The sequence below is a fragment of the Nipponia nippon genome, unplaced genomic scaffold (assembly GCF_047370975.1).
Source record: "Nipponia nippon isolate SJK-2023a ecotype South Korea unplaced genomic scaffold, ASM4737097v1 scaffold_3, whole genome shotgun sequence".
Taxonomy (NCBI): domain Eukaryota; kingdom Metazoa; phylum Chordata; class Aves; order Pelecaniformes; family Threskiornithidae; genus Nipponia; species Nipponia nippon.
In genome coordinates this window covers 103,403,128-103,423,667 of record NW_028262347.1, presented here as the reverse complement: position 1 = coordinate 103,423,667, position 20,540 = coordinate 103,403,128, and the positions used below count along the sequence as shown (strand labels likewise).

The 20,540-nt window shown below is 42.5% G+C and overlaps 2 protein-coding genes across 16 annotated transcripts; both read left to right on the top strand.

Annotated features, from left to right (window-relative positions):
* The first annotated feature begins 17 nt into the window (after positions 1-17).
* Positions 18-16,296, top strand: POFUT4 (protein O-fucosyltransferase 4). Of its 15 annotated transcripts, XR_015707113.1 has the most exons (5): positions 18-893; positions 2,185-2,810; positions 8,036-8,313; positions 12,707-12,745; positions 13,460-13,576. XR_015707113.1 is itself a non-coding variant. In XM_087768298.1 (4 exons), the coding sequence occupies exons 1-3, from the start codon at positions 147-149 to the stop codon at positions 13,554-13,556; spliced, it is 1,470 nt and encodes a 489-aa protein (XP_087624424.1). In that variant the 5' UTR covers positions 18-146; the 3' UTR covers positions 13,557-13,575; positions 16,159-16,296. The 15 variants fall into 15 exon arrangements, 4 of the variants coding, with proteins under 4 accessions (XP_087624424.1, XP_087624425.1, XP_087624426.1 ...); XR_015707116.1 differs by lacking the exons at positions 12,707-12,745; positions 13,460-13,576 and adding an exon at positions 16,159-16,296; XR_015707120.1 differs by lacking the exons at positions 8,036-8,313; positions 12,707-12,745; positions 13,460-13,576 and adding exons at positions 4,641-4,728; positions 16,159-16,176.
* A 350-nt stretch (positions 16,297-16,646) lies between these two features.
* On the top strand, positions 16,647-19,902 carry CHCHD1 (coiled-coil-helix-coiled-coil-helix domain containing 1). The gene is made up of 3 exons (XM_087768302.1): positions 16,647-16,941; positions 17,542-17,660; positions 19,097-19,902. Exons 1-3 carry the CDS (start codon positions 16,647-16,649, stop codon positions 19,208-19,210), a joined length of 528 nt encoding a protein of 175 aa, XP_087624428.1. The 3' UTR covers positions 19,211-19,902.
* Positions 19,903-20,540: the final 638 nt, after the last annotated feature.

Genomic DNA, 20,540 nt, shown 5'->3' with positions numbered 1-20,540 from the left:
CGGGCGGGGGAGGCAGGCGGCCCCGCGGGCCCCACCTCGGCCCTGCCCGGGCCGCGCCGCGCTCCGCCCCTCGCGCCCAGCCGAGGGGCGGGGCGCTGGGGCCGCTTCCTGGGCCGGGCCGGCGGGGCTGGCCCAGCGCGGCGGGCATGGGCGGCGGCAGGCCGGGCCGCGTAGGGCCGTGGGGGCCCGCTCGCCTCTGGGTGACGCTGGCGCTGGCCTGGGGCGCGGGGGCCGCGCTGGCCGCCGAGGGGCCGGGGGCGGCGGAGGGGGAGGCCGGGCCGGCGGGCGCCGAGGAGCCGTGCGGGGCGGAGGGGTGGGCGCAGGATGCCGTCCCGCCGGGCGCGGCCTTCGTCGCCGCCGCGTCGTACCGCGGCCCCGGCAACAACGACACGCGGAGCAACAAGGCGCTGCCCATCCTGCTGTGGTGGAGCGGGAGTCTCTTCCCCCACTTCCCCGGCGACACGGAGCGGATCGACTGCCCCCGCGGCTCCTGCCTCGTCACCCGCAGCCGGCGGGTGGCCCGGCACCGCCGCACCAAGGCCCTCATCTTCTACGGCACCGACTTCAGGGCCTACGAGGCGCCGCTGCCCCGCCTGGCCCACCAGACCTGGGCGCTCTTCCACGAGGAGTCCCCCATGAACAACTACCTCCTCTCCCACCCGCCCGGCATCCAGCTCTTCAACTACACGGCCACCTTCCGCCGGGAGTCCGACTACCCCCTCACGCTGCAGTGGCTGCCCGGCGTGGGCTACCTGCGGGGCCCGGCGGTGCCCCTGGCCGAGAAGGACGCCTGGCGGCGGAAGGGCTATGCCCCGGTGCTGTACATGCAGTCCCACTGCGATGTCCCCTCGGACCGCGACCGCTACGTGCGGGAGCTCATGAAGTACATCCAGGTAGGCGGGGAGGCCGTGGGACGGTGTGGCTGTCGGAGCCGGGCCCGCCTGGCTGCCCCCCTCCACCTCCTCTCTTTTTAATGGGGTTTGTTTGTCCTTGTTTTTAGCCAAGACACGAATCGTAACGGGATGCATGCCGACTACAAGCTGGACAGAAAAACTAGTTGTATTCCTTCCCAAAGCGTGGTCTAGACTACACCGCGTGCCAGTAGGTAGGCCTGATGGTAGCTGTTAGTTGTGGAGTTAGCCAGACTCGGGGTCAGTCGCAAGCTGGGCCAAGCCCGAATTGGCTTGGTCTTGTGGACCAAGAGCTAGAAGTTGCTGAAATCTCTGGGCCTTTAAGGTAGTGTACAGGAAGGCTGCCCATTTACAAGCCTTGCTCTCATTTGAAAGTATATGCATGCAATAAAAAGACAGGTTGCTGCGTTTTGAGAATCTGCTCCTTGTCAGCGTTGTCGTAGGACCGTGTTATTTCTGTGGTGGTTTGTACTGCTGTGGCACAGCTGATGGAGAGTCGCTTTATAAGCTGAAATAACGTCATTTCTTTCAAGCAGAAAAGAAGTTCAGTGTTTTTTTTTCTTAAAAGTTCTGAAGGATAGCAGATTAGAAAAAAAAAAAAAGCATCTGTTTATAGTCTTTACCTGAAATATCTTTTTCCTAGTAATTTCCACTGTTTCTACTGGTAGTGATTAATTTATTGTGCAAGTTCATCACATGCTCAGTAATGAAGCAAAGACAAAATAATTTTTAAAATATGACTGTGTATTGTCAAAGTATGAAGCAGATTCCAGATCAGGTGTATGTCTTTCATTTTTAGACAGTATTCTTTTAGCTCCCTACATCCATTTTTGTCAGTCTAACGAATGGAAAATTTTTTCCAGTCTGCTGAGACTGGCAGGAACTGTGTAATAACTGTTTGGAAAAGTACCGTGTCTCTGTTAAGTAGAAAGATGACTTTTAAATTAACATAGAGAGAGTTGAATGCCCTTCCTTACCTCTCAGTTTCTGATTTGTCCAGTAATAAATACATTTTTGGGTGATGCCTTCCTTTCTGCGCCCTCCCCCCCAATCTGTAGCGCAGTTTATGCTGCTTTTGAAACTAAGCACTCGATTTCCTCTAAAGCTGGGACTGTAGGAATACTCACAAGGGAAAAAACGTGGAGTGGAAGTGAAGCTAAACTAAGGTAGCTAGGAACTGATCAAAGTTAGGAATTTTTCGAGAACTACAAGCTGTGAAAACAAGCTCCCAGGCAAACAAATCACTTTGTAAAGATGCCGGTTGTTATTTTAGGTTGACTCCTATGGGAAATGCCTACATAACCGTGAGCTTCCCAGTGAGCGACTGAGAGACACTTCTACAGCCACTACAGAAGATTCTGAATTTATGACTTTTACCGCCAGGTACAAGTTTCATCTGGCCTTGGAGAATGCCATATGTGACGACTACATGACGGAGAAGCTGTGGCGTCCAATGCACTTGGGTGCTGTCCCAGTGTACCGAGGCTCCCCAGCTGTGCGGGACTGGATGCCAAACAACCTTTCCATCATTCTAATAGATGACTTTGACAGCCCCCAAGAGCTGGCAAAGTATCTTGATTTCCTGGACAAGAATGGAGAAGAATACATGAAGTATCTAGAGTACAAAAACGCTGGTGGAATCAAAAACCAGTTCTTGCTAGAGAGCTTGGAGAGGCGGGAGTGGGGTGTGAATGACATGACTCTGCCCAATTACCTGAATGGCTTTGAGTGTTTCATCTGTGACAGGGAGAACACCCGGGTCAAAGAGGAGCAGGAATATAAAAAGTCTCATGGGACAATTCCAGCTCCCAGACCTCGCATAGCTCAGTTCAAGCACATGGGATGTCCTATGCCAACCCCTGGGTTTGGAAGTGTTGAAGACCTCTCTGGAGGAGACAGGTAATGTACCAATACTATGCTTTTTGAAGGAAAAAAAGCTTCCAAGAATAGTAGCTGTAACTTCTAATAATGCTTTGTACTTAAAGGATCTCTTAATACATCTCCAGCTATGCTTTATATTATGTCTTGTGGGCGGTATGGTGGATTTGCTAATACTGTGTAACACTGAGGCTGGAAAAGAGGCTTGGACAGTGGTATTGGTTAGTGGTTGAATGAGGAGCGTGAAACACCCGTAATATTCTGTTAAAATGCTCTGTGACCTTGGGCAATATGGTTATCCTTTGTCTGTCTTAGCCTCTTTTTTTGTTGTTTTTTTGTTTGTTTGTTTGGAGGATGGATGTTTTTCAGTACAGTGATGGTAAAGCACTCGGTAGCCTTTGGGTGAAAGAAGGGCTATACCTCTGTACCTCCTTACAAAGTACTGCGTTAAGAACGGGGTTGCCACTGTTCAGTGCAGGCCTGGTTAACTCCTGTTGACTTCAGAGCAGAAGTTAGGCTCACCCAGAATACTTCACAAGACTTTTTGTTGTTTTGTGTGACAGAATTCTGGCTTGTGTTGAAGGACACCATCCCATTTATTTAGGAGAGGGACCATGCAGGACAGAGAATAGGTTGAGTAGTTTCTTGTCCCCTTTGTGCACAGGGATTGCTGGTGTTGCTGGAATCTCCCAGACCTATAGCCCAGTGTTAGCCATCTCTAGCGCGAGCTGCCCTGAAGTCTGTTAGCAGGGAACGAACCACATCGACCCCGAGGCAACCACTTTTGGTAGGCAGAATAGGGTTTTGTTTGCGTGGTCTACTTAGTATTTATACATGCGTTGGTACAAAACAAGTCAGTGCTTGGGTTCCCAAACCCTGAGTTTTTCAATTGATAGTGTTTGAAGTTGCAGTTGCTAGAAGGAGGGGTTCTTGCAGTTCATAAACCATGTGTGCCCTTTTTGTAGTGTGTATTACTAGCATAACATGTTCAGATCCCCCAGGTTTGTCATTTTTCTTTGCATTACCTGCAATAATTTCTGTCTTTTTAGGCAATTACTCAAGTGCATGCAACTCACTTTATATAAGCCATCAGACAGCCATCGTAAAGATGAATCCTCAGCCATGGCAGATCTTGCTTATGTTCATAGCTATCTGTCACCAAGGATTTCAGTGTTCTGATGTCAGTCCCGCTGTAGTATTAAATTAATGACTTTTTGAAAATATTGGGAAGATCTCATGCACTGTCCAGAAGGAAGTTGTCGATATACTCTATCCCAGTTTATATCAGTTTACAGCTTTGTTAATAATTTCCTAGACTAAGGAATTGAATGCTTAGGAGTGTTAAAATGTTGGAAGACACAGTGTGTTGAAAATACAGAATCCATCATTTCAAGTACGCTATCCCAGAACTAAGTTCTATGTGGATATGAAGCTCTCAAAAAGCTTCTATTACGTTAATCATCCACAAAAAAGTATGAAGAATTTTGTAAGTGTGGGGAACTACTTCATCCTATATTTGGATGCTTTCAAAAATGGCCAACTGAAATTAAAAAAGGAAAATAAGCCTGAAGTCAGTCAGGTTGTTTAGGAAAAGCACATTTCACAAAATTTGTGATGTTTGTCATTAACAAGCATTTTTCACAGTACAATTAATTCTCACATTAACTAATTGAAAAGTTGTGCTTGTAAGTAAAAGGGGTCCCTAATCCTTTGTTTTCTGTTGGTTGATTGATTTATTGAAGCTTTTTTATAGTAATACCTTTTCTTAGTCTCGGTAGCAAAATGTGCTTTTCACTTGTGGCATGCTATGCAGCAGCCTACTCTATGAGAGTCTTCTCTACTTTCTCACAGGTTTTCTCTTGCTTGAGCAGCAGATGGCAGTAGAGAAACACCTTTGAAGGCACAGCATGGGTGCCTGTGCCACTTACTTGCAAGTCAGGTACTCCATCATTCTGTGCAGTGGTCATCAGCAAGGAGTTTTGAACAGTTGGTCCATAATCCAAGCTACAGTTGCATCCCACGGAAGTTTCCATGTCTCATTGAACCATAGTGTGTTATTCTCCCCATGTGTATAGACATGAGATGTGTCTGAAAAAATTGTACCAGGAGAGCTTTTACATTTTCTGCTATCTACTTTAGAAATATATGCATCTGTACCTTCTGAGGCATGATCAAGGGGATCTCCAGTGAGATACAGTGGTTTCTATTCCATAAGCATCTGAGCTTTCACCGGTTTTATCTCTAAAATGGAACATGATTACTTAGAATTGTAAATGGTGTGACAGTAGCATAAAATTGCCACCAAAACATTATCTAAACGTGCTCATATTTTGTCAGAGTTTGACAGTAATATTATGGCAACAATATGATCAATTTGGATGACTGTCTACTAAGCCAGTCAGTTGTGTATTTTGTTACTTTAGAAAACATTGTGGAAAAATTATGCAGGCCAGTGGGGTTACAAGTGGTAGAATATATGCAACATACAAGGTCTGACTGTAAACATACACTGTGATTTTGGCTTCTGGAGGCTTCTGGAACTCAGAGAACAACAAAGGCAATTAGAGTTTATATAATTTTAGAGCAGGTACCCAATTACAGTATGGTTACCCTGTGCATCTGCATGCTCTGTAACCCTTATTCCCCGATGTAATTTGTTTTTAGGGTTGACGAATGTGCTGAATTGACAGAACTGTTGCATCAGAATCTCTGTGTAGGTATATGTAGCTGGAGCACGTTATTATATCTTCACCTTGCTGTCCTTTAGCTCTAAGTGTGGAGATGTGGTTCCTAAATCTTTATGCTTGCAGCCTCACTTGTGTTTGGACTTCTGGGCTTCACACCCAAGTAACCTTCAGAAGAAAGGCTGCAGAACAGCCACTTGTATGTGTTAGGTTATGGGTCAGTCACTATAATCTCTTGAATTCTTGGCTGCTTTGTACAGAAAATAGTGAGTTACAGTGCTAGTGATGAGTAGAATATCTGCTTAGTAGGAACCGGAATCTCCAATTATTCTTGGACTCTCACCTTTGTGAAGGGAAATGTTTGGTTTGTTTCATTGATAAGAATTCATTTTCCAAAAGTGGGACATTTGAGAGGGTAACTGTAAGAAGACTAAGTGACAATACCTTTCCAGTTACCTAAACAGTTTTCATCTGTGCTAGCATGAGAAAAGAGAAGCCAGTGTGCCTTTGATAAAGGAATATTTTGAAACCATTATGGTTTTGCTAGTTCCATTTTATATCAATGCCACAGTTTATTTATGACAAGAGGAAAACCAGCTTAAAAGTGTATCACATTTGCCACGTGTACACTGTAAGGTCTTTCTTGCAAGAGAATCCAATAATCAGCCAGGATTAAAGATGGATCTGTATCTCATGGTAATAACGTTTCAGGTGTATGTAGTTTGTAGTTTCAGGGTATTTGTACAGTTCTGTTCATCCTGGGGTACCAATTTTTTCCAAGTTACAGAATCAGCATTAAATTATTTTCTTAAAAACCAATAACAGCAATGTAAAAAGAAAAATACCAAATTGTTCTTTTTTCATGTTTCTGATGAAAGTCTTCACTTGGATACCAGAATTCCTTTCAGTGTTGTTTCCGTAGAGTTCAGCTGGAAAACATTTTCTTTTTTCTGTTACCTACTGCCACTTAGTCTTGCATCTAGTATATAGTGCAAGTACACTCATTTTCCTAACTGTGCCCTTATTCAGTGCTGTAAAAAACAAGTAACTCATGTTGGCAGTCGTTGAACAAAGGTTAATGAATTTAGCTGGTAAGCAAAGTGATCTCACACTACGTCCAAGTGCTGCATTTTACAAAGGAACCTTTTGGCAGACTTTTTTTTTTTAATGCAGCAGTAAGCCTCTATCTATGGTCCTTCACATTGCAATCTATGTTCATAGAATCATTGAATGCTTTGGGTTGGAAGGGACCTTTAAAGGTCATCTAGTCCAACCCCCCTGCAATGGACAGGGGCATCTTCAACTAGATCAGGTTGCTCAGAGCCCCATCCAGCCTGACCTTGAATGTTTCCAAGGATGGGGCATCTACCACCTCTCTGGGCAACCCGTTCCAGTGTTTCACCACCCTCGTCGTGAAAAATTTTTTCCTTGTGTTTCCTCCAGTTCATGTTAAAAGGTTTATTTTGAGGTCTCTGTTGGTGTACGCTGCAGAAATGTCCCACCATAGATGATGCTATTGACCACAGGAAACTAATTCCTATGGCATACAAGTTGTATGCCGCTCCACAAAGAAAGCAACTATGACATGTTGTGCATTTCTTCTGGTCTTCCTGGAGTAGTGGGTGAGATCTGCTTCTGGGCAGTGCAGCCATGCTTGCTTTAATATATGGTGTATAGCATGAACACAGAAGGCACTGTACTTACTTCTGTGATTGGGAGGGAGAAGAAGCAAAAAGCTCTGTGTATATAAGTTAACAAGTATTGGGTAACTCATATGGACAGATTAAAAAGAACATCACGTTTGGTCCTTCTTTCCAAGATTTGTGATGGGCTTATGTGGCTGGGCAGCAGATATAATGGAGACGAGATAAATAAATGATGGCCGTACATTGATATAACACAAATGAGGGAAGTAGTGCACATGATCATGAATGGGAAGGGAATTGCTGAAAGTTGCAGTGATGTGGTCTGTGCTATGAAAAGTTCGAGAATGTATGCATTAAAAAGAGGAAGTTTATACTCGACCATGTAATCCGGAGATAAAGAATAGAGTCAGGGTTGAGGAATATAATGATTTTTTTGTCTCAGCCATGTATAACCCGAGTTTGTAATGAGTAGCTGTCATTCTCTAATTGTTAAATGATTTACCTGAAAAAAAAAATTGATTCTTAGGCTAACTGTTGTACGCATACTGGCCGTGGAAGGCTACTCTCAAAATCATGTAAGGACTCATGCTAGATTTTATTTTAATAGAAGTTTTTATATAAAACTACAATTAATAATTTAGTCTCTTTGGTTAGCACTACAATCACATGCTGGTACTTCTAGAATGTTGTAAAGCTAATAGTGAACTTACATTTCCTGTAGAGAATTTTCATAGCAAGTTTCTTTAAATGACTTGGAGCACAGTAGCATGGTAACAACATACTTTGTCATGACCATCTCTGGGCCTGTTTTCCTCTTAGGTGAAAGAAAAAAAAAAATGGTTTCAGTGCTATTACAGCTGCAGACTCATTGGGTTTTTTTTAATGGTTTATAGTGGTGTCTCTTTTTTTGTTTCAGTTGGAAAGAGATGTGGCTGCAGGATTACTGGCAAAGCCTTGATCAGGGTGAGGCCCTCACTGCTATGATTCACCGCAATGAGTCGCATCAGGGAAGATTTTGGGACTATATGCATGAGATTTTTCTCAAGAGGACGAGGCAACACTGACCCATCTTTGTGAGAGCTTGATTTGAAAATTGCATTGAAAGTTGAGACTGTGAATTCTTATCTCGCTCCAAAAGTTTGCCTTGAAATAGAAGAAAAACTCTCACAGAGACTATTTTTTCTGGTGCATGAAGTGAGTAAGTTTCTGCTATGATTGGATTTCAGCAATGGAGATCTTAGCTCTGTGGTGTGAAGCCACTCCTGACTTGCAGGTGTCAACATGTGGGACAAAAGAGGAATTTACTCTCCTTTTGCATTTGGTATAGTTTCCTTGTGGCTTACATGACTTCAGAGGAACACCTCTTCAGACTCTTGATCAAATGCCCTAAGTTATTTCAGGGATTTGTTTCATCTCCAAAATATTAATCGTTTTTATAAGTATTTTATCAGTCACTTATTCTCCTCATTAAGGTGTACTTTTAGCTGCTATTAACAAATAGCTTTTCCAGTGAAGGAACTACAAAAGACAAATGTCTGTGGAGAGCAATTGTGCCTTATGAAATTGCAGCAATAAAGTCTCTTCTCCCCAAGTAAGCATGCCTCAAATACTCCTGCTTTTCAGGGTAACTGAATAGCTATGGGCAGGTCATTTACTCTCTGCCTAATTTTCGTCTTTTGCTAACTTTCCAGGTGATACTAAATTATTTAGTAATTTAGTATTAATTATAATATACAGGTGAGACTAAATTATTTAATTCACAACTTTCAACAAAGTATTTCACACTAGAAAGTGTATTACCTGGTATGGTGCAGAACTAGAGTAAAATTAGGATGCTTTGGTTCTTTTAAGTTTCCATCAAAGCTGAAATCCCAGCTATAATCTTGACTTCTTCTTATCTCCTTAATACCAGCAATTCAGAGGCCTTAGATGTGTTCTTTTTGAGTCTCTGCAGCTTTATGCAAAGATGAATACATTTTAACGATGGTGCCTTTCCAGTGATCTCTGCAGTTTGGATACAAACCTTGTAGTCTTTCTATGCTGAAGTGGATGATCAGAATCAGGTGCACTGAGATGGTTTTGTATCTCTACCAAATCTTAATAGAGTATGATCCTGGTCTGTGACTGGAGTTGCTAAAAGTGATGATGCGGACAGATTTTCCTTGCTGCGTAGCATGCACCTGTTACAGATATAAATACAGTCCGCTGCTCCCTGCCACATTGGGTACCTTTCTGAAATTATTGATTTTGCATTGGAGGGAGACTTAATTCACTTAGTGTCACAGGTTTAAATGCACAGGTAAATATGGCCATGCTGCAGTGATGTCTCTAATGGTATAATGGTATTTTATTTATCCGTTTCTCCTCCCTCTTCAGAAGTAACTACTGACTAAATAGCCAGAGTTTATCCATGCCTAGGACAGAATGTTGGTAATGAAAGACTAGAGTCTGTGGGGTAATTTCATTTTGTAAGGCAGTTCATGCATTGCTGTGGGAAATCTGAAGCCTGTTAGTGAAAGTTAGGAACAGGAGTGAATCTACATTCTGTCCCTAATTAAGTCACTATCTACTGCTTAGCTGTGAATGGATCGCTTAATCTCGGTTTTTTTCCTCAAATTCCCATTCATAATGTTATAGGTATGATATTATAGGTATAATATTAGTATAAGTAATGATATGCATCTCCATGTTTGCCTCTCAGGTGATACAACAATATTGTAGTGTTAAAATCTGGGCACCTTGACAGACAAGACTTCAGACCCATAACTATCACTGGATTCTTAGAAATGTGGAAAATACATAAAATATATGCTGATCTCACCTGATTTTTTTTTAAGGAGAAAACTGTTTTTTTCTCTCTTCTGTAATAATAGTAACAAATGGTTCTTCAGCTAAAATGCATTCATCAATTTACATTCCTTTTTTTCAGTTACTCAGGAGACATGAATACCTAAGTGAATATATCTGAATTAATTGTTAAAGTGGATTACTCAAATCAGATTAAGATTACAGATATGTGTATTCAGGATTGAAGTGGCCACAATGTGCTTGAGAAGTAAATTAAGATAGAACAAATTAAGGCTGCTGTAGTTCTGAATATCAACTTCTACTGAACAGTTTAATGATATTTAAATAAATTGTTTGAATTAATGCCTTTGGTTACTTCGGATTCTCTTCATTTCATGTTTCTGTATAGAAAATCAGTCAGTCTTCTTTGACTGCATGGTTCTCTGAATTAGCTATATCTCAAAACCCTTTCTTATTCAAGTGTTTGGTGATAGTCAGGAAGAGAAATCCTGATCTTGCTTTTTGTACTAAACATAAAAAATAAGAACCAGGTACTAGCACATTATGCTTTTGCTATTTTATCCTGTTATCTGCTGTTGCCAAAATTAGACATGCTATGTTTAATGTATTGTCCTTGCAGGAATAACAGGAGGAAGCACCAGTATAATCATGTGTATCATAGCACCTGCTTAGTTCTTGATTAGGGATGTCCTAAAGCCTCACTTTGCTTTCCCGCTCAGCAAAATGAGCATGTTTGTCAACTAACAATAGAATTGAAGATACGGTGGTACAAACTTCAGAGTAGCTAGCAAACCAGATAAAAACTTATTCTTTGGGACACTGATTCACTAATTTGCTAGTTCACAGCCACGTATTCTTTCACCACTATTTATTATTTGTACTCAGTATATTAGTCACCAGTCAACATGGTTTTTTGTTAGTCCTACAGGGGTTTTTTTGTTTTGAGGTGTGGGTTTGGTTTTTTTTGCTGTATGTATGTACTACAGAAGGCTGTTGCTTTGAGCTTCATGACTTGCCAAGCATGAGTATTTCTGATTGCCATATCCCTTCTTAAAAGGGGTAGGAAAGTAGCACAGATAGGAAAGTAACTTTATCACAGATATTCTGTGGATTTTGTCTGCGTTTTTCGAAGTACAACTTTTAGTTTGTAGTTAAGAGTTACAAGCTAGTTTCAATAGCTTTCTTTTCTGAGTTCTTAGTGTCTTCCTAGGCTTAACTATTTTTTTACAGTCTTACAGGTGGTGAACTTCTCAAAAGATAATGAGTATCAGCTACCACTCTTCACAGCTGTGACGCTACCCAAGCCTTGTGTTTCTCTTGTATCTGCAGGTTTTTTTTCTGTAGGAATAGATTATATACCTTTATCATCTTCTGTATGTCATAATGTTTCCGTGATTTATAAACAGTGTGTCTGTTGCCTATATTAATATACTAAATGTGTTTCACTTATTGTACATGGTGCACGAGAATTAAGGTTGGAATATTTCTTTCAGTGCGTAGTATGAATAACTTGCATAGCTGACAGGCAAACTCCTCAGGGGCAGGAGAGGCGTGAATCCTCCCTAGCTGGCTGAAGAGGTGTGGTTGCAGTTGTGTTCCAGGCTGCTGACCGACCTTTACAACATCCACTTCTCTGCACAGCAAGGACTGCAAAATGTTGAATAAAGGTGGTTCTACCACCAGGGCTTTGCTTCCATATCTCTCCTGTTATTTGGAAGAGGCAGGAGGAAAAGCTGGGTCTCCTACCCTTGAAGAGTTTGAGATTAATTTATGTAATAATGAATTTGAAAGGATTGCTATATAATGTCCAAAGACTACTGCCATTCTTAGCCAAAGTGAATTCCATGTACAATCCTAGTTGTCTTTCTACTAATGCAAGTATGTGAATGCAGACAAGGAGGAAGGTCACTGCAGCAACTATTACTATTTTGGAAAAAGGTTTCTGATATCTGTTCTTGACTGCTAACTGGATTTCTCACTTCAGTGCTTTAAATCCGAACCAGCTAGATGGTGGCTGAATGTCATCACTCGTGTTGTGACTACTGGAAAGCTTATATGATACTCAGACTGAACAGTGTCTACAACATCTTTCTTAATCAAGTTCCTACAGTGCAGGTGCCCATACTAATAAAAACACACAACTGAGACTAATCGGGAATTTTAGCAAAGATATCAAATATTGAGGATGATAAAGAGATTACTTCTCTAAACCCTTTGGTAGGCTTCTGCTAACTAGAGTGAGTCACTTCACTGCTTGTCATGCATTTTGCCTGTTTACTGTGTGACTAGATGGAGGATTTCAAAGCTGTCAGGATAGCTTTATTCACTGGCATTAATGTTCTAAAAATAGATATCTCCTCATTACTGCTCATATGAAACACTAGTAGATTCTATTGACGCTCAGAATTGACTTGACAGGTTAGCTATTGTGTCTCAGAATTGCCTTGACAAGCTAGGATAAGTTTATGCCCTCTGAGAGGTGAGAGAGGAGAAATAAATGTCTGATAGAAGGTTAAAAATCTAGCAATCCAGTTCATTGCATTGGACAAGCTAAAGTTCTCATTCTCCTGCCAAAACTGTGATACCAGGTGCTGCCTATTTTTTCATTAAGAAGCTGGGTATTTTATATACTGAACTAATAGTCTGTTTTCTGTCCTTTAGCAGGGATTGCAATTTCTAGGAAGCAAATAACCTCACTGAAGAATATTGATTTGATACCTAACATTGATAATTTCTAGAACTGAAAAAGAATTGCCTTTTCTTATTTCTGTCACTGTAGTAATTTTCAAACTGAAGGATCTCTGGGTCTTCTGTGATGGTAAGTAGAATGAGAGCCAAGCAACAGTGGATGTGTATGTTTGGAGGAAAACGAGAATGAGATTCTTTCCCTGGAAATGGTCTGCAAAGTGCAGCAGCTGGAGAATCACAGCAGAAATGCCCCTCTTGCACCTTGGCAGAGGGTAGTTTTAACTGGCATGGAAGAACAAATAACTTCTAAAGGACTGGGAACAGGATAAGTTGAATTGAAACACAGCCATCAGGGACATGACTGTTTAAACAGGCTTTGCTATGTTAGACAAGCAGCCATCTGCCTCCCTTACGATCCTTGCATACCCACTCTTCAGCCATTGTCCCGAGAGAGCCAGTCCCTTAATGATTAGCTGTCATCCATTTGGTTGGATTTAATTAAGATTGTTGATGGATCGCCAGGCACCTTCTGAGAAGTTGCATTAATCGGAAACACAGGGTGGCAGGTTCCTTCATTCTTCCCAGAGACCTCTACTGACAGGTTGAAATTAATCAGAGACAAAATCCTTTTAATGATATGACCGGCTGAGCCAAAGCCTGTGTCAGGCTTTAACAAACTGCATTTCTCTTATGATTCAGTGTCTCAGAGCTGGCAGTGAGAGATGCATGGCCCTGCAGAGGAATTAGGAAGGGTGGAGAAGAATGGAACTGCAGGATTTGTTCCAGAGCTCTGACACGACTGGCATCTTAATTTGTATGCTGTTATATACATTCTTTCCTGCAGAAAAGACCCGTCTAATGCTCAGGTGTCCCAGCTAGAGATGGTTCTGGGGATCTTGGAATGGATCAGAGCAGATGATGATACTTTGTGGCATCTCTGAGCAAATAAGGAGGCATCAGGTAATTTGCAGTGGAAGTGGGCTGGATTTGAGTAGATCTGGGAGTTAGGGATTAGGGATGGCAGCTCAGAACTAGTCAGGTGGACAGAACGATGCAGGGCAGCTGATGTGATTGAGATAGCTCAGGATAAGGTAGGCTAGCATTGGAGTTGGGGCGGGGGGTGACACGTCAGAAAAGAAATTGCATCTGTCATTGTGCTAATGAATGCATTTGTGCTAGTAAGTGCATTAAGCACTAATACTGTCCAAACACAAAAGCTCAGCAGACAGGAGTAAGTCTGAACTGACCGGAATCTTAGCAAACTGGTTAGTTTCACTACTAAAGTTAAAGAGGGGGTGCCATAGCTTTTAAGGCATCTCCAATTAAATTGGAGGTTAAGGAGGTCAGGATGAGACAGCTGAGAATAAATCATGGTACATGAGGGTATTACGAAGTTGTAGAAGAACTGGGGCATTCGGGATAAACTTGGGTAAATATACTGAAATTTACCTGAAAGCTGGATCCAAGCGGTTCAGAAAGACATGGATATCAACTCTATTCATTTCTCCCAAATACACCTGATTTCTTAGCCTCATCCCCTAATTGTTTTTTAGGCAGTGTCTGGAGGTTTTACATAATTTCTCACCTCTTAAAGAGGTATTTAAGACGATACACCCTCATTTTAAGGGTGTATTTTATTACAGCATTGTTAGCATTGTATTTAATTGTGGTATAGCATTTACTGTAGCATCATAACTGGCCCTTATTCCAGTTGTGATACAGAGTCTTTTCAAATCTAATACTACTAGTTTAATCTCTGTGGTTCACTTTGATTTTGACTAGCTGAAATGCAGGCTAGGATTCAGCTTTAACTGTGTTGATCCAAGTAAAGTAGCTGTAAACGCAGTTAGAATTTTACGTGTTCGTTGTAGTTTTACCTTGAGGATTCACAGTGAAACATCTGTGGGGTTCACTCATCAGTGTGTTGAGGAAATTGGGCTCCTGACTGTCCCTATAAAGTTGGAACTTCTGTCCCATCCATTAGTGTCTCTGCTATCAGCTATACAAAATACAGGCTATAGAGAGACGTGGCTATTGAGTAACGCACCTCTTCTGTAGTTCCACATTCTCCCTTAAAACAAATGTTTGTGTCTTGCTTCAGACATCTCTGCATGGTGAATGCAGACACCATCACGTATTATTCTGTCTGCTCGGGAATTTCTTAGCCTGATGCTCCAATCCCAGGCTGAATGCCAAAAAAAAAAAAAAAGATTCTAATGCAGACAGCGGTAACTGACAGGAAGCTATTACAATTCTCCTTGTGTAGCTTGCCTTTCTCTTTCTCAGCCTTCTCCCCATTTTTCTTGGAATTACTTAAAAGAGAGAGCAGCTTTTGAAGGTGAATGTACCTGAAGGTGCTGCCACCATTAGCTAATGAAATTACGAAAAAGGGAGGTTGATTTACAGGGAGCGCAGTTCAGCTTCTGTTACGTCCTAGTATTTGCGTCTTTCCTTTTTAATGTTCTTGTGCAAGTCTAGTTAGTAATTGCAGCAGGCAAATGCAGCAGAGAAAAGTCAGTATCAGGAGGGGTAACTTGAAGAGGCAAAACCAAGAGTAGCTGAACCTCACGTGAACTGGAATACTGAAACGTACTTCATCTTCCTGTCTTGAATGTGCAAGATTTCTAATGTTTAGAGTTGCAGGGTGCAAGCCCTCTAGCCTAATTTGAAGGTGTCAGCTTGTTTTTCTTCTCCTCCACTGGTGGCCAAGCTAGAACAATAGCTCCTTTCCTGTCCCATCAGGAAAAATGGAAGTAGAGAAACATCCCTCTTACCAAAACGTTTCACAACTTCAGACAGACTGTTTGAATTTGGACCTAAAGAGATGGAAATTTGCTTCAAAAGAGGAATAAAAGAAATCTTTTGTTTACTTGAAAATGTCTTCTCATATTCTTTAAATTGGACTCTAAGAAAATACTATTTTATCAATAACACAGAAATAATTATAGAATCAGACATACCAGAATATATATTAAATCTGCAGATGCAGTAAATTCTAATATTGATACTGATGCAGTAAATTCTGGTAATGATACTGAGAGTATTCTTGTATAGGTCTGGTGATGTTTAAATCAAGGTAACATAATTTCCAATGTCTTGTCAATGTCCTTGACTGGGCAGAGGCAAGTGGAGTGCTTTTTTTTTTTTTTTTTTTCTTTTTTTTATGTCCATAGCTAGGAGGTTGGATATATTCTTTTCATCCAAACCAATGTGCTATGGAAAGAAATGATTCTTCCTATGTCCTCCAGTGCACAAGGGAAATTGGTGGTGCCTGAAGGAGCCCTGGTACGGTGATAAGTTGACATACTCAGTGACCACTATATGACAAGCATATGAGTATTTTAGGTCCCCAGTCCAATGTCTAATCCATCAGTTCTCTACGTTTAGCTTGTCCCTCATGCTGTGCAGAGGTCTGTTTGTGCCCCAGCCCTTGAAACGTTACTGTGCCTTCTGTATGACCTGTCATTTTCCGCTGGGGGGTATAAGGGCTCCAGAATCAGCCAGATGAGTTGAGGACTTACAGGGATTTAAATCCTACACTAGGAAGGAAACCTCTGGGAACAACGGGATTCTCCACTGCTGAGTATGAGGCTGTGAGAACACCAGTGCCGTTTCAGAAGAGGCAGTTGCCGTTTCTTCTTGGAAGATAGGGTAGGAACGTGGGCAAACAAGGCAGCAGAGATCCAACCGTTGGTAAGTAACGGGGAGAGGTGAGGGGCTGAGAGTGAAGCGGTGCCGAGTTTCAAGCACCAGGAAAGGTTTCCGTATGGTTGCAAAAGCATTCCGTAAGTTCCACGTGAATTATTTGAAACAACCATGGTTTCTTCTGCTCTGGTGTGTGTGCTCTTTCCTCGGCCAGGTTCGCTCGAGAAGGGTCTGGGGTGCAAGTCGCTGGAGTTGTTACTGGCTGGGTCCCTACCGCTCGGAAACGGCGAGAAGCTGTTCAGTTTTCACGGCCTTTGCCTGGAGAACAGGCTGAGGGAGGAAAACCGAGGTTCCACCACAAACGGACTGACGTCCTGCTTAACGGGATGACGATGCTGCCGACCGCTAAACGTCATAGCCCGCAGGGCGCGCGCAGCACCACCCCGCCCCAGCACGGGCCCCCGGGGCGGGCAGCGCGCAGGCGCCCGCCGGGAGGGCGGGGCCCGGGCCGGCTCGCCGTACGGCCTGTCGCAAGGAACATGGCGGCGCCCGTCTACCCGGCCTGGGTGACCCGCTGGGTCTCCGGGCAGTGGCGGCAGAAGAAGCGGCCCCCGGTTATCCGCCCGACCCGGCCGCTGGTGCTGGCCAACAAGGTAGCGAACCGCAGGGAGCAGGCGGGAGGTGAGTTGCTAGGCCGTTAAACCCCCTCTCCCCGGGGAGAAACGGCCGGGGATGGGGGGCCCCCGGCCCCTGTGGGGCGGACCCGCCGCCGGTGGGCCCTCCGGCGCTGTCCCCGGCAGCTGCCCCGCCGCCCCGCTGCGGCTTTGCCCTGGGAGGGGTCGTGCTGGTGTCCGGGCTGGGCTGGGGTCACGCTGGGAAGCGCCTGGTGCCCTGCGGGGCAGCAGAGGGGACGGGGGTCTGGTTTGTGCCACAGAATTAGCGTACGGGTTCTTGGAAAGATTACTTTCTCGTACAACAACCCTAAATTTGCGTCCTGTGCTGTTCCGTATGCAAATCGTGCATGTAAAATGCTTTGTTACGTCTCATATAGCACTTACCTTAAGAATTCAGCCAGAGGTTAGATGGCTGCAACGGTGCTAATCTTTGTGCTAGCAATGTCTTCTCTACACAAAGCAATGATGAGATCTTTACTTTAGTGTTGTTTTTTGTCACCTGCCTCTACCCCATCGTAAACTTCTCTCTGGAGATTTATGCACTGTGGAGGCTGTTAGCATGAAATGCCAAACACCTGAGATTTCTGGTCGTGTCTTTCCCTCCTAGAGGCGACATGCATTACGGAGATGTCAGTAATGATGGCCTGCTGGAAACAGAACGACTTCAACGATACAGCTTGTGCCGAGGAGATCCGGATGTTCTATGACTGCGTGGCAAAGGCAGAAGTAATTAAGGCCTCTTTTGTGTTCTTTAAGGCTAGTAGTAGGGAAGGAGAAAGCCCCCAACCATTTTTTGTGTGCCAACAATAATGATGTTCTCTGAACAATTTGATTTCTGTTGTAACTCATTTGAGCTGTAGGAGACATGCAAAACGATGTAGACCAAACATGCAGTTCTTCCTTTTTGAATGCAGAAGTCAAATTAAAATTAAATTAAATTAGAATTAAAATAAAGGAGTATAGGAAGGGACTGGATGTTTGGTGTGGTATAACTAAGGGTGGAACAATAGTGGCATCCAGTCCTTTTTGTGTTGTCAAATTCTTGAAGTAGAGCTCAGCTGCTGTCAGTTGACTCTAGCCTAGGCCATTTGTTTTGATTTCTTCCAATTTTTAATCTCTAAAGTTTCGGCACTAATGAAGCAATAACAGTCACTGCTCTTCTCCATTTTACATGACAGTTCTGAATGAGGGAGAGTATGATTTGGAGCTGTTAAGTAGAGCAGTGATTTGTATGGTGCGAGATCTGGATTATATTGTAATTGAGGAGATGTACAGTGTAGGTAAGTTTCAGTAACTGCTCTGATTCATAAAATTAAGAAATAGGTGAGTTGGGTACCAATCCAATACCTGCGTTAGACAGTGGGGGAGAGTGGGGGGAATTAGAATTCCCAAATTCCACTCTGTCATGAATCTGTAAATAGTTCTGTGCTTGCAGGGGTGAGGGTGGAGACAAGGTGGTAGAGAAATAACCAGTTGTTTCAGTAATCCTCACAACAAACAGAATTTTCAGGATACATGAGGGACTTACAGCTATTGCAGATTCTCTGAAAATTAGAAGTTCTTGTTTGTGGCTGTTTCTGACTCTGAAGGCTAGACTTCTTCTTGAAAAATAAATTTCATGTTGTTTGGAAATTAAAGGTTTCCAGCTATATGATAAATTTTAAATCAAATCAGTTTCAAAAGCAGACTAAAGGTAAGTACATGTACTAAGCATGTCCTTAAACTGATTTCAGGTCTCCATTTTTTTTCAGTAATAGTACCATCATTTACTAAATAGTTACTTACTGTTGCTGTTTGACAGCATAAATGAAAAATTGTCCACAATTTATTTGGTAGATTAGAAAGGAAACAAATGAATAACAGAAAGTAAAAAGAAAAAATCTTCTGTGCTGTTACTATAAGTTTATAATATTGTTAACTAAGAATATGGAAGAATATCATCTTCGCAAGTTGTCAGTCATTCATGAATTCCAGCATTTAAAGATCATCAGCTTTTGAAAGCCTTGTGATTATTGAGCCAAGTGCTATTATAAGTGTTCCTTAAAGAAATAGCATTCTTCTCAAAGAAACATCCAAGTACAATTAGTAGCAGTCTTTGGGGGTGAGAGTCAACTCAGCAAATAAACAGAGGTAATATTTTGAGGTTTCTTTTTCTGTTCCAGAAGGAGCGCAAGCATCAAAATGAGAACGACGCCCTGTCACCCAGGGGAAACTTAACTTCAAGCAAAGTGAACAAGCTCCTGAGGAGGTTTCCTCAGAGCACACGTTATGTATAATGTACTTTACTAAAGGGACTGCGGACAAGCAATTAAAGTTGGAGTCTTTGGCAAGAAAGTGAAAAGTAGGCTTGAGTGAGCGTTTGATGTCACACGGTATCTGTCAGCACTGCTGCCATGGATCTTGACTGCACCTTTGTTTCCAGAGTGAAAAACACCCGTCTTGACCATCAGCTGACTTTGTTCATGAGGTTCTTGGGTCTTGTGGTCCTAGGATGTCTGCAGTGTGTTTTCTTCAGCTAGCCACAGTGTGGAGTCAGGTCCTCACTGTGAAATAAAATCTTCTAGGAATGCATGTAAATGCATTTTCTAACAGTTAGGGGGTGACTTTTGCTCATGTATAAGCTTCCTGCCTAACTTCTGGGCTGCTATCAAAAAGTGCTCAGGTCTAGACATTGAGCCAACTTCAAATTGATAATAATCTCATGACTCGTACTCCTACATGTATGTATACACAATTTGGTTCCTCTTGAAATGTTTTTAATTCCTGTTGCTGTACAAGAAGGCTGTAGAATGAGGAAGAAATCTCCAGCAAAATACCATGTTAAAACACAATACATTGGTAAGGATCAAATATAATTTTAACGTAGAAGTTTGTGATTTAGGCCCTCTGATTTGTGGGTGGGACAGGTATGGTGCCATGTCAGATCAATTATGTTGTCTGTACTACAATAAAGTAATGCAAGACTGTTGTTTGGCTTGGGCGACTCATAAGTTACAACAAAATGTTCCATTGTTTTGGTAAAAAAACTAGAAGGGGGAAAGAAAGTTCAAGCGTGGACTGATACTGAAATCATGTAATTAATTATTAGTTTTGATTTGTTTTTTTTTCACTAGAGTACCACAAAACTGCAGGCAGGTCCCTGTTGTTTTAGGACCAGTACCTGATTGGTAAGAAAAATGCCATGCCTCAGAGAACTAATGATATAACCATTTATATCACTAATTCTTTAGGGCGTAAAGAAAAAGCAGAGTAAGAGGAATATCAGGCACATACAGACTGTGCGATTACCCACATGTGACTGTAGAGTTTGCATGGAGCTGGAACTGACTGGTCAAGTGTATGCTTTCAAGTTACTGAAGCAATTTTCATTTAACTGTTACTTACAGTTTTCATTTACTGTTACTTGGCTCGTTAGTGGGTTATCCCACGGGGTAGCTTGTTCTGTTGTTGCTGTTACAGCATAAGTGGGTCTTCCAGAGGACTTGGGGTCAGTAAGAACATGATGTCCACATCTAAGTTTGGGAAAACACGTTGCTTCTATGACGTTTTGCATTTTCAGTCCAAAAGACGCTCTCTGGGAAGGAGAGCTACTTGCTAATTCTTTGT

Excerpts from the sequence above, each read along its gene's own strand:
- POFUT4 (XM_009470469.2), top strand. The coding sequence starts at position 147 with ATGGGCGGCGGCAGGCCGGGCCGCGTAGGGCCGTGGGGGCCCGCTCGC. Across the intron at positions 894-2,184 it reads AGCTCATGAAGTACATCCAG|GTTGACTCCTATGGGAAATG; the intron begins GTAGGCGGGGAG and ends TTGTTATTTTAG. Across the intron at positions 2,811-8,035 it reads GACCTCTCTGGAGGAGACAG|TTGGAAAGAGATGTGGCTGC; the intron begins GTAATGTACCAA and ends TTTTTGTTTCAG.
- CHCHD1 (XM_087768302.1), top strand. The coding sequence starts at position 16,647 with ATGACGATGCTGCCGACCGCTAAACGTCATAGCCCGCAGGGCGCGCGC. Across the intron at positions 16,942-17,541 it reads CCGCAGGGAGCAGGCGGGAG|AGGCGACATGCATTACGGAG; the intron begins GTGAGTTGCTAG and ends TTTCCCTCCTAG. Across the intron at positions 17,661-19,096 it reads ACTGCGTGGCAAAGGCAGAA|AAGGAGCGCAAGCATCAAAA; the intron begins GTAATTAAGGCC and ends TTTCTGTTCCAG.